Source organism: Salmo salar, chromosome ssa27, assembly GCF_905237065.1.
Source record: "Salmo salar chromosome ssa27, Ssal_v3.1, whole genome shotgun sequence".
NCBI lineage: Eukaryota > Metazoa > Chordata > Actinopteri > Salmoniformes > Salmonidae > Salmo > Salmo salar.
In genome coordinates this window covers 21,045,469-21,057,954 of record NC_059468.1, presented here as the reverse complement: position 1 = coordinate 21,057,954, position 12,486 = coordinate 21,045,469, and the positions used below count along the sequence as shown (strand labels likewise).

At 41.9% G+C, this 12,486-nt stretch overlaps 2 protein-coding genes across 2 annotated transcripts in view; one reads left to right on the top strand and one right to left on the bottom strand.

The window, feature by feature from the left end:
* The window catches only part of col28a1a (collagen, type XXVIII, alpha 1a), a 30,888-nt gene extending 22,471 nt beyond the window's left edge, over positions 1 to 8,417 (top strand). Inside the window, exons 30-38 of the mRNA XM_014177914.2 lie at positions 1,005 to 1,073; positions 1,262 to 1,342; positions 1,436 to 1,471; positions 1,571 to 1,607; positions 2,397 to 2,623; positions 3,130 to 3,457; positions 5,890 to 6,032; positions 6,396 to 6,675; positions 7,822 to 8,417. Of these exons, the coding sequence (XP_014033389.2) occupies positions 1,005 to 1,073; positions 1,262 to 1,342; positions 1,436 to 1,471; positions 1,571 to 1,607; positions 2,397 to 2,623; positions 3,130 to 3,457; positions 5,890 to 6,032; positions 6,396 to 6,675; positions 7,822 to 7,994 (1,374 nt within the window). The 3' untranslated portion in view covers positions 7,995 to 8,417. The remainder of the gene's footprint in view (positions 1 to 1,004; positions 1,074 to 1,261; positions 1,343 to 1,435; positions 1,472 to 1,570; positions 1,608 to 2,396; positions 2,624 to 3,129; positions 3,458 to 5,889; positions 6,033 to 6,395; positions 6,676 to 7,821) is intronic.
* An 810-nt stretch (positions 8,418 to 9,227) lies between these two features.
* LOC106588683 (glycoprotein-N-acetylgalactosamine 3-beta-galactosyltransferase 1-like) lies at positions 9,228 to 12,111 on the bottom strand. The gene is made up of 2 exons (XM_014177915.2): positions 11,453 to 12,111; positions 9,228 to 9,437 (listed from the first exon to the last, which is right to left on the bottom strand). The coding sequence occupies exons 1-2, from the start codon at positions 12,056 to 12,058 to the stop codon at positions 9,228 to 9,230; spliced, it is 816 nt and encodes a 271-aa protein (XP_014033390.2). The 5' UTR covers positions 12,059 to 12,111.
* Positions 12,112 to 12,486: the final 375 nt, after the last annotated feature.

Genomic DNA, 12,486 nt, shown 5'->3' with positions numbered 1-12,486 from the left:
AAAGGTCAAAACCAGATCAGAGTCCAGAAGGAGTGGCAGACAGATTCGTGGTCAAGGCAGGCAGAAAGGTCAGGCAGGCAGGTACAGAATCCAGAAACAGGCAAGGGTCAAAACCGGGAGGACTAGAAAAAGGAGAATAGCAAAAAGCAGTAGAACGGGGAAACCGCTGGTTGACTTGGAAAACATACAAGACGAACTGGCACAGAGAGACAGGAAACACAGGGATAAATACACTGGGGAAAATAATCGACACCTGGAGGGGGTGGAGACAATCACAGGGACAGGTGAAAACAGATCAGGGCATGACAATTTATTGGATACTTATGTCATAGTGACAATATATCAACTGCAATTCTAATTAAATGCCAATGTAATTATAGTGCAGTATGTCATTCATGGTGCCAGAAACAAAAGACTGTGCTATGTTCAAGTGGGGAACTACAGGTAATAGGGCGTTGGGCCACCACGCGCCACCAGAACAGCTTCAATGCACCTTGGCATAGATTCTATACGTGTCTGGAACTCTATTGGAGGGATGCAACACCATTCTTCCACAATAAATTCAATTTTGTTGATGATAGTGAAAAAACGCTCTCTGATGTGCAGCTTCAGAATCTCCCATAACCATTCAATTGGGTTGAGATCTGGTGACTGGCACACACCCTTTAACCCCCCCCCTATGCTTCTTCTAGCCATGGTAGCCAAGACAATGGGCAACTGTACATATTTATACATGACCCTAAGCATGATTGGATGTTTTAATTGCTTAATTAACTCAGGAACCACACCTGTGTGGAAGCACTTGCTTTCAATATACTTTTACTCAAGTGTTTATTTTATTTTGGCAGCTACCTGTATGTTTAGAGGGAAATTGGTTTTGGTACTATCAATCTGACATGTGGCACAATTTTCTGTGTGCTGCTGTATACAGTATTGTGAGCTGTTTTAACATTAGCAATGATTAATCATACTAATCATTAGTCTTGTATTTTTTCGACATTCAGGGAGAGCCTGGGTTCGAGGGGCCAAAGGGCCCCCGGGGGCCTCCAGGGGACGGCTTTCCAGGAGAAAAGGTAGAAACTTAACCAATGTTTTATCCCTGCAGGAATTGAACCAACAACTTGAGCCACACAGGACTGTAACTGCCAAACACACACAGACCGGTTCAATGCCAACATGGACACACACAACCATTTGCTGTTCACTATAAATGTTCTTGTTGATGTTCTTAACAATACTGATGTCATATTACTGTACACAGGGAGACATGGGGATTCTTGGAGACCGTGGGAAGAAAGGAGACAAGGGAGAATTTGGAGAGCCAGGATCTATAGGACCCATGGTATGATAGTCTTCTGGTCCCATCATGGTTATAAAATAACGTATTTCATGGTTCATTTATATGTTGATCGCTAACGTGTGTTCAAACTTGCAGGGGAAATCTGGTGAGAAGGGGGATCCTGGCTTGACAGTGAGTAGAGCACAAAATCCATACTGTTTCATAATGGCACCTTTGTTATGTCTCTCAACCCTATTTTAATATATTAATGTTTTCCTCTTCCACCCACAGAGAGAGGAAGTCATCAAAATTATCAGGGAAAGTTGTGGTGAGTTAAAACAGCTCATTGACTATACATATCTACAGAACATAAACACCATTGTTAAAGTGTTAGCCAACATTTATTATTTCTAAGGAACTGTCACGGCTTTCTTCGTCGGAGGACGATATAGCGAAATCGTCGTCTGAAAAGGTGGACCAATATGCAGCAGAGTTGGTGTTCATTTTCTTAATTTATTAACCAACGTTGAACACGAAAAAAACAAGAAAACAATAAGCACGAAAAATGACAGTTTTGCAGGCTAACAAAACACGCAATGCAAAAACAATCTCCCACAAATACAAGACAAACACACCCAACTAATATAGGACTTCCAATCAAAGGCAACACCAAACAGCTGCCTTCAATTGGAAGTCCACCCCAATTAACTCAACATAGAAACACACTCACTAGACTACACATAGAAATACATAAACATAGACCATAACTCAAAACCCGGAAATAATAAATCAAACGCCCTCCTAACTAACACACCACCCTGAACCACATAAAACAAATACCCTCTGCCACGTCCTGACCAAACTACAATAACAATTAACCCTTATACTGGCCAGGACGTGACAGGAACTGTGCACAGAGTGCACGGGCAATTGTTACTATTGCTGGACAATCCTTTGCTAAATAGATAAACATGAATAAATCAAATGTGCTTCTGTTTGCTCTTTGGGTTCTAGTCCAGGTTGCTGAAAACACTTTGTGATAACTGCGGATGTAAAAATGACTTTTTAAATACATTTGATTGATTGATATAGAGACAGTCTATGTTTATGTTCTCAGGCTGTGGTGTGAAGTGCAGAGAGAGTCCTCTGGAGTTGGTGTTTGTGATTGACAGCTCAGAGAGTGTTGGACCGGAGAACTTCGAGGTGGTCAAGGACTTTGTGAACACCCTGATTGACCGTGTGTCTGTGAACCGCGAGGCCAGCAGGATTGGTGTGGTCCTCTACAGTCATGTGGACATAGTGGTGGTCAGTCTGACGCAGCAGTCCAGCCAGAACGACATCAAGGTCAGTAGTATTGAAGCAGATGAGTACCTTTCACAGACTGGGTTCGAATCCCGGGTCTCCTGCATGTCACAACTGTATTAGCCCTCTGAGCTAAAGCCTAGATATGCTTGAAGCAGATCTGTGTTTATTCTGCTGTATCCTTTTTCTGTCTGATGTTAATTACACTCACTCTTTCATCCCCTGGTATGTCTATCATCTATCTATCTATCTATCTATCTATCTATCTATCTATCTATCTATCTATCTATCTATCTATCTATCTATCTATCTATCTATCTATCTATCTATCTATCTATCTATCTATCTATCTATCTATCTATCTATCTATCTATCTATCTGTCTGTCTGTCTGTCTGTCTGTCTGTCTGTCTGTCTGTCTGTCTGTCTGTCTGTCTGTCTGTCTGTCTGTCTGTCTGTCTGTCTGTCTGTCTGTCTGTCTGTCTGTCTGTCTGTCTGTCTGTCTGTCTGTCTGTCTGTCTGTCTGTCTGTCCGTGTAATTTCTCTCAGGCTGCGGTGAGGAAGATGCCGTACCTGGGCGAGGGCACCTTTACGGGTAGTGCCATTGGGAGAGCCAACCAGCTGTTCCAGGCCTCGCGGCCCGGTGTTCGTAAAGTTGCCGTGGTACTAACAGACGGGCAGGCAGACCGGCGTGACGCAGTGCAGCCTGAGGACGCCGCCAGGGAGGCCCACACCGCCGGCATTGAGATGTTTGTCATCGGGGTGGTGAATAAGAAAGACCCGCTCTACGCAGAGTTCCAATCTGAGATGATCGCTATCGCCTCTGACCCAGACGAGGAACACATGTATCTGATCGAAGACTTCATGACGCTGCCCAGTATGTGGTTCTAGATGAAGTTCAAAACTCTAGAGAACGTTTTAGACTCTAGATGAAGTTTAAGACTCTAGGGGAAGTTTAAGACTCTAGGGGAAGTTTAAGACTCTAGGGGAAGACTCTAGGGGAAGTTTAAGACTCTAGGGGAAGTTCAAGACTCTAGGGGAAGTTCAAGACTCTAGATGAAGTTCAAGACTCTAGATAAAGTTCAAGACTCTAGATGACGTTCAAGACTAGATGACGTTCAAGACTCTAGATGACGTTCAAGACTCTAGATGAAGTGCTAGACTCTAGATGAAGTGCTAGACTCTAGATAAAGTGCTAGACTCTAGATGAAGTGCTAGACTCTAGGTGAAGTTCAAGACTCTAGATGAAGTTCAAGACTCTAGATGAAGTGCTAGACTCTAGATGAAGTGCTAGACTCTAGATGAAGTTCTAGACTCTAGATAAAGTGCTAGACTCTAGATGAAGTGCTAGACTCTAGGTGAAGTTCAAGACTCTAGATGAAGTTCAAGACTCTAGATGAAGTGCAAGACTCTAGGTGAAATTCAAGACTCTAGGTGAAGTTCAAGACTCTAGGTGAAGTTCAAGACTCTAGGTGAAGTTCAAGACTAGATGAAGTGCTGGACTCTAGATGAAGTGCTGGACTCTAGGTGAAGTTCAAGACTCTAGGTGAAGTTCAAGACTCTAGATGAAGTTCAAGACTCTAGATGAAGTGCAAGACTCTAGATGAAGTTCAAGACTCTAGATGAAGTTCAAGACTCTAGGTGAAGTTCAAGACTCTAGATGAAGTTCAAAACTCTAGGTGAAGTTCAAGACTCTAGGTGAAGTTCAAGACTCTAGATGAAGTTCAAGACTCTAGATGAAGTTCAAGACTCTAGGTGAAGTTCAAGACTCTAGGTGAAGTTCAAGACTCTAGGTGAAGTTCAAGACTCTAGATGAAGTTCAAGACTCTAGGTGAAGTTCAAGACTCTAGATGAAGTTCAAGACTCTAGGTGAAGTTCAAGACTCTAGGTGAAGTTCAAGACTCTAGGTGAAGTTCAAGACTCTAGATGAAGTTCAAGACTCTAGATGAAGTTCAAGACTCTAGATAAAGTGCTAGACTCTAGATGAGGTTCAAGACTCTAGATGAAGTGCTAGACTCTAGATAAGGTGCTAGACTCTAAATAAAATGCTAGACTAGATAAAATGCTAGACTAGATAAAGTGCTAGACTCTAGATAAAGTGCTAGACTCTGCCTAGTATATGGTTCTAGTTCGGTTTTATTTACATCCACAGTCATAGCAGTCAATACAACATTAAATCCATCTAAATGGCATCGGCCTATCTAAATACATATGCTTAAATTGATAAAAGAACAGACAACAGATCTATTCTAACAACTCTACTGAAGAGCCCCATTAAGGGGTTTCTGAAGGAGATATCTTGATTTCTGTAGATCGGCACGGAACAGTGCCAAAATTGCTTTATAACAATAACGTGATAATACTATTACTTTTATATTTAAAATTGAAGTATTTGAGTATAAACAAACAGTGTGAAAATGCATTGCACAAAACGCTGTCACTATAGTTGCACTATAGTTGTAATGTCTTTAAGTGTTATAGATCATGTTTCATCACATCCCAACTATGCTCACTGCATGGCCTGTTTAAAAATTACATTTGGGAAAATGTCACCCTTAATCGTGATGCCTTCCATCACTGCCATAAGATACTTTAAAGAACGGATGCCTTTAAAAAGCAACAAATCCATTTGAAAATGTCCTGTGTCAACGATATAAGTCAGAAACAGTTATTCTAGTGTCAAAATTGATTACAAAGTCAAAATAGGATCATTTGGGTCATAAAGTCAGTCTCGTCTAAAATGGAGCATAGACAGTGAGACAGACCTGCCCAGCAGCTCCGACTTTGTTAACATAAGACAACATGTCACACATTTAACTTGAGAAATACTGCACCAAACACCTTCGTTAGATGTAAAATTGTGCAACTAAAACATCCTCGGCAAAAAATTCAAAATGCATTACAGATTTCTTGAGTTACTGTATCTTAGCTTCATTCTGCGGATTTTGAGGAGGGCTTCCACGTATAAAGTGTTTTATGGGGGACAAACATCATTAACCAAATGAAGAATCGGTCAGAAAACACACCTCCAAGACTGAAATCGCATTTTTCTAATGAGCAACAGAAAAACACACGTGCCAATCGACGTGTTCAGTCGCTCTTTAAAGTTTAAACCAAAGGTTATATACATAACCGAGTGGTGGAGTTCCTGTACACTAGCTAGAGAAACAGGCCAGTGACATTCTATTATGACTGGTGATGATTGATGTTCTATGTTTTGAAACTCCCTGGATGACTATTTAATCCTTTAATAGCTTGAAATTAACTTGAGGTTGATTACAGTCTTTTAAACTGTCTGTCTTGGCACAGCCCTGGAGAGAACGCTGCTCAGCCAGATCTGTGAGCACAACGATGGAACCCTCTTCATCCCCAACCCCATGCCCACCCTTGAGGTTTACAGAGAAGTCCCAGACAGGGGGGGCATACCCGACTTTGAGGACGATTACAGAAGAGTAAGAGAAAACACTTTTAGGACTTACGGGGTGAACTTACTAAGACACTTAAGACGAACAAATGGACAAGTTTAGTAGACATTACAAACAATGGCCAAAACCACATGAAAGTAGACATTTCACATTATCATACCAATACCAATACACAAATTACACTCTAACGAACTATGTATTACACTCTAATAAACTACACTCTAACAAACTACACGCTAATAAACTACACTCTAACAAACTACATAGGGCTGTAAATAGCTGCATAAGACTCTACCATCCAGTCTGTTACCATGACTGCTGCAGTGATCACTATGTCTGGAATGCGTAGTCATTTGATATTTCTTCCTCTGTGTATTTCTCCCTCTCCAGCCTGGACCACCAATATTTGAGACCGAGAGCCCTCCCTCCTCACGGGCCCCAGAATCCCCTGGCTTCAACGAGAACGAAATCGACACTGGCAAGACGACATCGGTCTTCGAGGTACCCCTGAACAAGCTCCCAGACATCATGACAGCAGCATCAGGGGGCCAAGGAGGAAAGCAGCAACCCCCTGTTATCTCTATGGTGGGACCCCAGACCCCCCAGACACCCACCAACTGGCAGTACATCCCCAAGACCACCCAGCTTCTGCCAGACATCTTTGTACCAGGTGAGTCTCTTTTTTGAATGACCATTTGAGAAATTACATTATGGAGGATACATCTCGAACTGTACAAACAATTAATTGGGAAACATTTCCTCATTACTCCTTTGAAATGTTTTATCTATGGTATTTATTTATCCTTTATTTAACTAGGAAAGTCAGTTAAGAACAAATTCTTATTTACAATGACGGCCTAGGAAGAGTGCCTTCTTCAGGGGCAGAACGACAGATTTTTACCTTGTCAGCTCGGGGATTCGGTCTAGCAACCTTTGGTTTACTAGTCCAACGCTCTAACCACTAGGCTACCTGCCGCCCCTGGTAGACTCAGATCTGTTTACTTGTTCAGGGTATGTCAAAATGTTACAAAACCAGTTGTCACATCTTCAACAAACAGACGTATTAACCCGTTTGTCTCTCTGTTAGTCCATGGTGTTGAAGTATAAAGTCCTATAAGCATTTATAAAACAAGTGTAATGCTTTATAACTTGTTATTAGGATGAAGAAGCCTTTTTAAAGTCTTACAAAAACCGAAGAGAAGAGACGAGAAGAGAATCATTAGATCATTTACTGTCCATATGTAGTTTTTGTTGGTGGCAGCTTCCGGAATGGCTGAAGAACTGCAACATATACCTGGAGCTAATTCTGCAAATAGCACTGCTGGGTGATTTAAAAAGTCATAGTCAATCGATCAATAATATAATAATACTCTTAGCAAAAATGTTTTTTTCATTTAGAATCAGAACTTTCCTGAAACATCACAGAAGAGTTGAAAAATATATGACAAATAGAAATCATAACCGGATGGTGTTCAGAGATAGTTGGGAGGGTTGAGTGGAGCTGAAGGCTGGGACTAAAAACAAACAAAAGATAACTATTGTAAAATATACTGTGTCCGTAAAATGTATTTAGTGTGTATAATCTGGAAGGAGAAGCCTAAGAGTTGTTGTCCATTAGTTTACTCCAATTAGGGGAGGGATGGTAGTGTTAGGGGAAAATAATAAAGGAAAAAAATATATATATGGGCGATTGGAAATGATGCAGACGATTACATTGATGGAAGCTACAATCTATCGGCAATATTAAAGCTGATCTACCCCCTAAAAATAAATTAATTAATTAAAAAGTATTACAAAAACCTCTTGTCTGTTCCAGTGGTGGGGTGCAGACAGCCGTTGGACCCTGGGCCGTGTCGTCAGTATGTGGTCAGGTGGTACTACGACCCGGAAGCCAACTCCTGCGCCCAGTTCTGGTACGGAGGTTGCCAGGGTAACGGAAACCAGTTTGAGTCGGAGGCCGGGTGCAGGAGCGTTTGCGTCCGCACGTAACAGACAGTTGTGCTTTGTTTAAAGAGAGAAGGGCTGTGTGCAAATTCCCCAATGATAATGTCAGAGGGATGCACTGAGGACATGGGCTCATATCTATCTATGGCTGCGTCCCAATTCTCCTGAGGATGGGGAGTGTGTAAGTGCATACTTCGCAGAACGGTGGAGAATCGGGACATAGGCTTTCTATCACTTACAGTTCGACCAAAGCTCAGGCGAACGACAGCACTGCTACACTGATGCTCCCAAGAGGACCTGTATACTGTCTCTTTATTTCTGGTATGTTCTTTATGTAGTCTGTGAACCACCCCCTGTACTGTACAAATGTTCAACCTGTTTACATTTTGTATATTTCCACACACTATTGTTTTTACCCATTGTGTTGCTTCAAATAACTGTCCAATAAAAAGACACCTTAATAACTTCCAAACCATAAACCCTGTGATCTGAACAGATTCTCACAGGTCAGGATTCTCATGACATAAAATGACATATCTACTGTATGTGTGTGCTGTATTTAGTCCAGTTCTATTTCAGTTTCATCTTTCGCTAACAAACTGAATGTAATATATCGTGCTAGACCTCCAGAAATCTGTAGAAGACATAAAATAGATACTTCTATTTTCATATAAACAAACTACCATGTTAACCTTTCTTTTACTGTAAGTTGTAAAAAAATGAACACTTGACTGTAAAATATATTTTTGTTTAATATTGTACAACAAAAGCAAAGAAGGAAATGTGAAGCTCACACAACAGAATAAACATGTTTGTTTTAATAACTATATAATAAAATAAAACATATGGAGCCCTTAAATCATAAGCACTTTCAGCTACAATAAGTATCATATGTACTTTTGAATGACATAAACAGGGGAAATGATTGACACTTGACAGTATTACAAACCTACACGTAAAGGCACAGTCTGGAAGATTCCCTGCTTCTCAAATCAAATTTCATTAATGATATACAATAAATAGCAAATGCCTTATGAGCTTAGTACAACTGTCTCACCCTTTCACAACAACTCTAGAACTTTATTTTTAATATAGTTGTTGTCATTTGAGTCTTTGTAAACAAACAATGTATAGTTTCAAAATATGTTTAAAACTACCGTGTCGATGAATTTGAGTGGTTACATTTCCCCAGTCTCATCGCTCAGCATACCATAACAAAGTGGCAGGGTCAGCTGTTGTTTCTGGCATTTAAACATTACACGGTAATACATACTTTCTTCAGTGCAGTAGTCTGTCTGTGTTATCTCTGTGTTTGGCAGAGACAGGTATGATGGTGTTACTCTTACTTTCAGTTGCTGCAGAATCAGGCTTGTACCTGTACTGGTATCCATAGGGCCGTAGATTATAGGTGAGGTATTCCAGCGTGTACATCTGTACATTGTGGATGTAGTGAAATGATATGGTGTGATCTGAACAACATTCTGGGCCCTGGGAGAAAGAAAGGCTGTATTAAGCCTGTATAAAACTTTATACGCTGAACAAAAATATAAACGCAACATGCAACAATTTCAAAGATTTTACTGAGTTACAATTCATATAAGGAAATCAGTCAATTGGAATAAATAAATTAAGCCCTAATGTATGGATTTCACTTGACTGGTGTTGGATTCGGTGTGAAACTTTGAACATTGTTATACTCAGAATTATAGGAACATTAGTTACAAAAGAGACATGAGGGGTGCCATAATGAAGCTTGGGAGGTGCTGAGTGCAGGGAAGACAATCGCATGTGGCAGTACTGATAAGGGGAGAAACCATTGAAGGCTCATATCACTTAGCTCCCTGCTTAGCAAGAATGATGTTATGTTTAGCGATAAGGAGGAGACTCCACCCAAAGTGGGGTATGAATACTACCACGGGGTAAGCCATGTCTGTGTCTGAATTACAGCAGTATCGACCCTTTGGGAAGAATTAAACTTGGTTAAGCTTCTCTGGTGTCCGTGGAGTCATTAACTCTTAAAGATCAGAACCTAACACTGGGAATAGAGATATCCATATGTTGGTCACTGATACCCGAATAAAAGTAGGAGAGTGGATCAGAAAACCAGTCAGTATCTTGTATGACCACCGTTAGCCTCATGCAGCGCAACACAGGTCATTCACATAGAGTTGATCAGGTTGTTGATTGTGGCCTGTGGAATGTTGTCCCACTCCTCTTCAATGGCTGTGCGAAGTTGTTGGATATTGGCGGGAAGTGGAACACGCTGTCGTACATGTCAGTCGATCCAGAGCATCCCAAACACGCTCAATGGGTGACATGTCTGGTGAGTATGCAGGCCCTGGAAGAACTGGGACATTTTCAGCTTCCAGGAATTGTGTACAGATTCTTGCGACATGGGACTGTACATTATCATGCTGAAACATGAGGTGATGGCGGCGGATAAATGGCACGACAATTGGCCTCAGGATCTCGTCACGGTATCTCTGTGCATTTAAACTGACATCAATAAAATGCAATTATGTTCGTTGTCCATAGCTTATGCCTGCCCATACCATAACCCCACCATAGGGCACTCTGTTCAAAACGATGACACGACACCATACACGCTGTCTGCCATCTGCCAGGTACAGTTGAAACTGGGGTTCATCCGGGAAGAGCACACTTCTCCAGCATGCCAGTGGTCATTGAAGGTGAGCACTTATCCACTGAAGTCGGTTACGACGCCGAACTGCAGTCAGGTCAAGACCCTGGTGAGAACGACAGGCATGCAGATGAGCTTCCCTGAGACGGTTTCTGACAGTTTGTGAAGAAATTCTTTGGTTGTGCAAACCAATAGTTTCATCAGCTATCCGTGTGGCTGGTCTCAGACGATCCTGCAGGTGAAGAAGCCGGATATGGTGGTCCTGGGCTGGCGTGGTTACTTGTGGTCTGCGGTTGTGAGGCCGGTTAGACGTACTGCCAAATTCTCTAAAACGGAGTTGGAGGCGGCATATGGTAGAGAAATTAACATTAAATTATCTGGCAACAGCTCTGGTGGATATTCCTGCAGTCAGCATGCCAATTGCACGCTCCATCAAAACTTGTGGCATCTGTGGCATTGTGTTGTGTAACTGCACATTTTAGAGTTCACTTTTATAGTCCCCAGCACAAGGTGCAACTGTGTAATGATCATGCTATTTAATCATCTTCTTGATATGCCACACCTGTCATTTGGATGGTTAATCTTGGCAAATGAGAAATGCTCACTAACGTAAGCCAAGATTTGTGCAAGGCTACTTATTTGTAATAAGTACAAAGCCATGAGTAAATCTATGAGTAAAGATTTACTTTAGCTAGTCAGTCATAACACTGTGAATGCCAAACCCTAAGCACCTATGACAACTCTCCTATAATACATATGATTGAGAGAGCATCACAACCACCCAGAGAGTTGAGAATAGAATAGAATGATATGAGTGTACTTGATGTAAGTGAACAGTTGATTAGTGGTAGGGTATGCTTACCTCTCTGGGTTTGTAGTAGTCGTACAAGAGAAACCAAGGCCGTTTTCTGGGTGGCTTTTTGATCAGGTACTTGTCTGGTGGGTAGGGATGAAACGTCTGCCTTCCCTTCACATCTCTGGAGTCTCCCGGCTCCACACCCATTGTCTCCATACACTTCCCCAGAGCCATGTCTTCTATGATGGAAAAGTGGGTACATTTTGCCATGTCGAATCCCTCGATGAACCTTCTAACGGCTTCTTTACTGAGGACATAGCCGGCTCCACCGCTCATGTAACCCTGGTGGACGAACGGGCGGAACCTTCGCCCAAAGTACACAGGCTTCTCCGGGTCCTGTTTGGACAAGATGTAGCGGAGGTTTTCGATGACCACGAACGTGTCATCATCAGCTTTGAGGACCCAGTCGTAGTCATTGCGGTGATGTTGGTAGATGTACTGGAAGGCTCTGATGGTCTTCCAGTAGAGCTGGTCTCGTCCCTCGGTTACGTTGAGCCCCACTGTGGGGAAATCTGTCTCCACTGAACTCATGTAGAGGATTTTGTTGCATCGGTTGGCCCAGGTGGCCCGGATGTGTTTGGTTCTAGACTCCAGGTTCTTAGGCCCAGTCATGATCCAACATAGCAGACGCACCTTCTGGGACAGGTTGGCTGCAACACTCCTGTCCTCATCTGGAAGAGATCATTTAAAGATAATTAATGAAAATTGTGGTAATTTAGCACAGTGGTTCCCAAACTGAGAGGACGCCCCCCCTCCTCCCGAACTGAGTCCGGCTTTCAACTTACTTTTTAAAGTTGTAATAGTAGAATGCACAAGGTGCAATTGCGAAATTGAGTAGTTTTCCTCAGTAGGTGGATTGTTTGGGGTCAATTCTGTTTCAATTTCAGTCAATTCAGGGAGTACAATTAAATTCCAACTCCAATTCCAAATATCTTCCAATGCTTTTCAGTTAGGACACTTTTTTATTGGAATTGGTATTTTGTTAACTTTCTGAATTGACTGGAATTGAAATGGAATTGACCCAAACCCTGATATGTGTC

Coding starts and splice junctions, on each gene's coding strand:
- LOC106588683 (XM_014177915.2), bottom strand. CDS start 12,058: ATGACTGGGCCTAAGAACCTGGAGTCTAGAACCAAACACATCCGGGCC. Junction 9,438..11,452: donor ACTACTACAAACCCAGAGAG/GTAAGCATACCC, acceptor TCTTTCTCCCAG/GGCCCAGAATGTTGTTCAGA.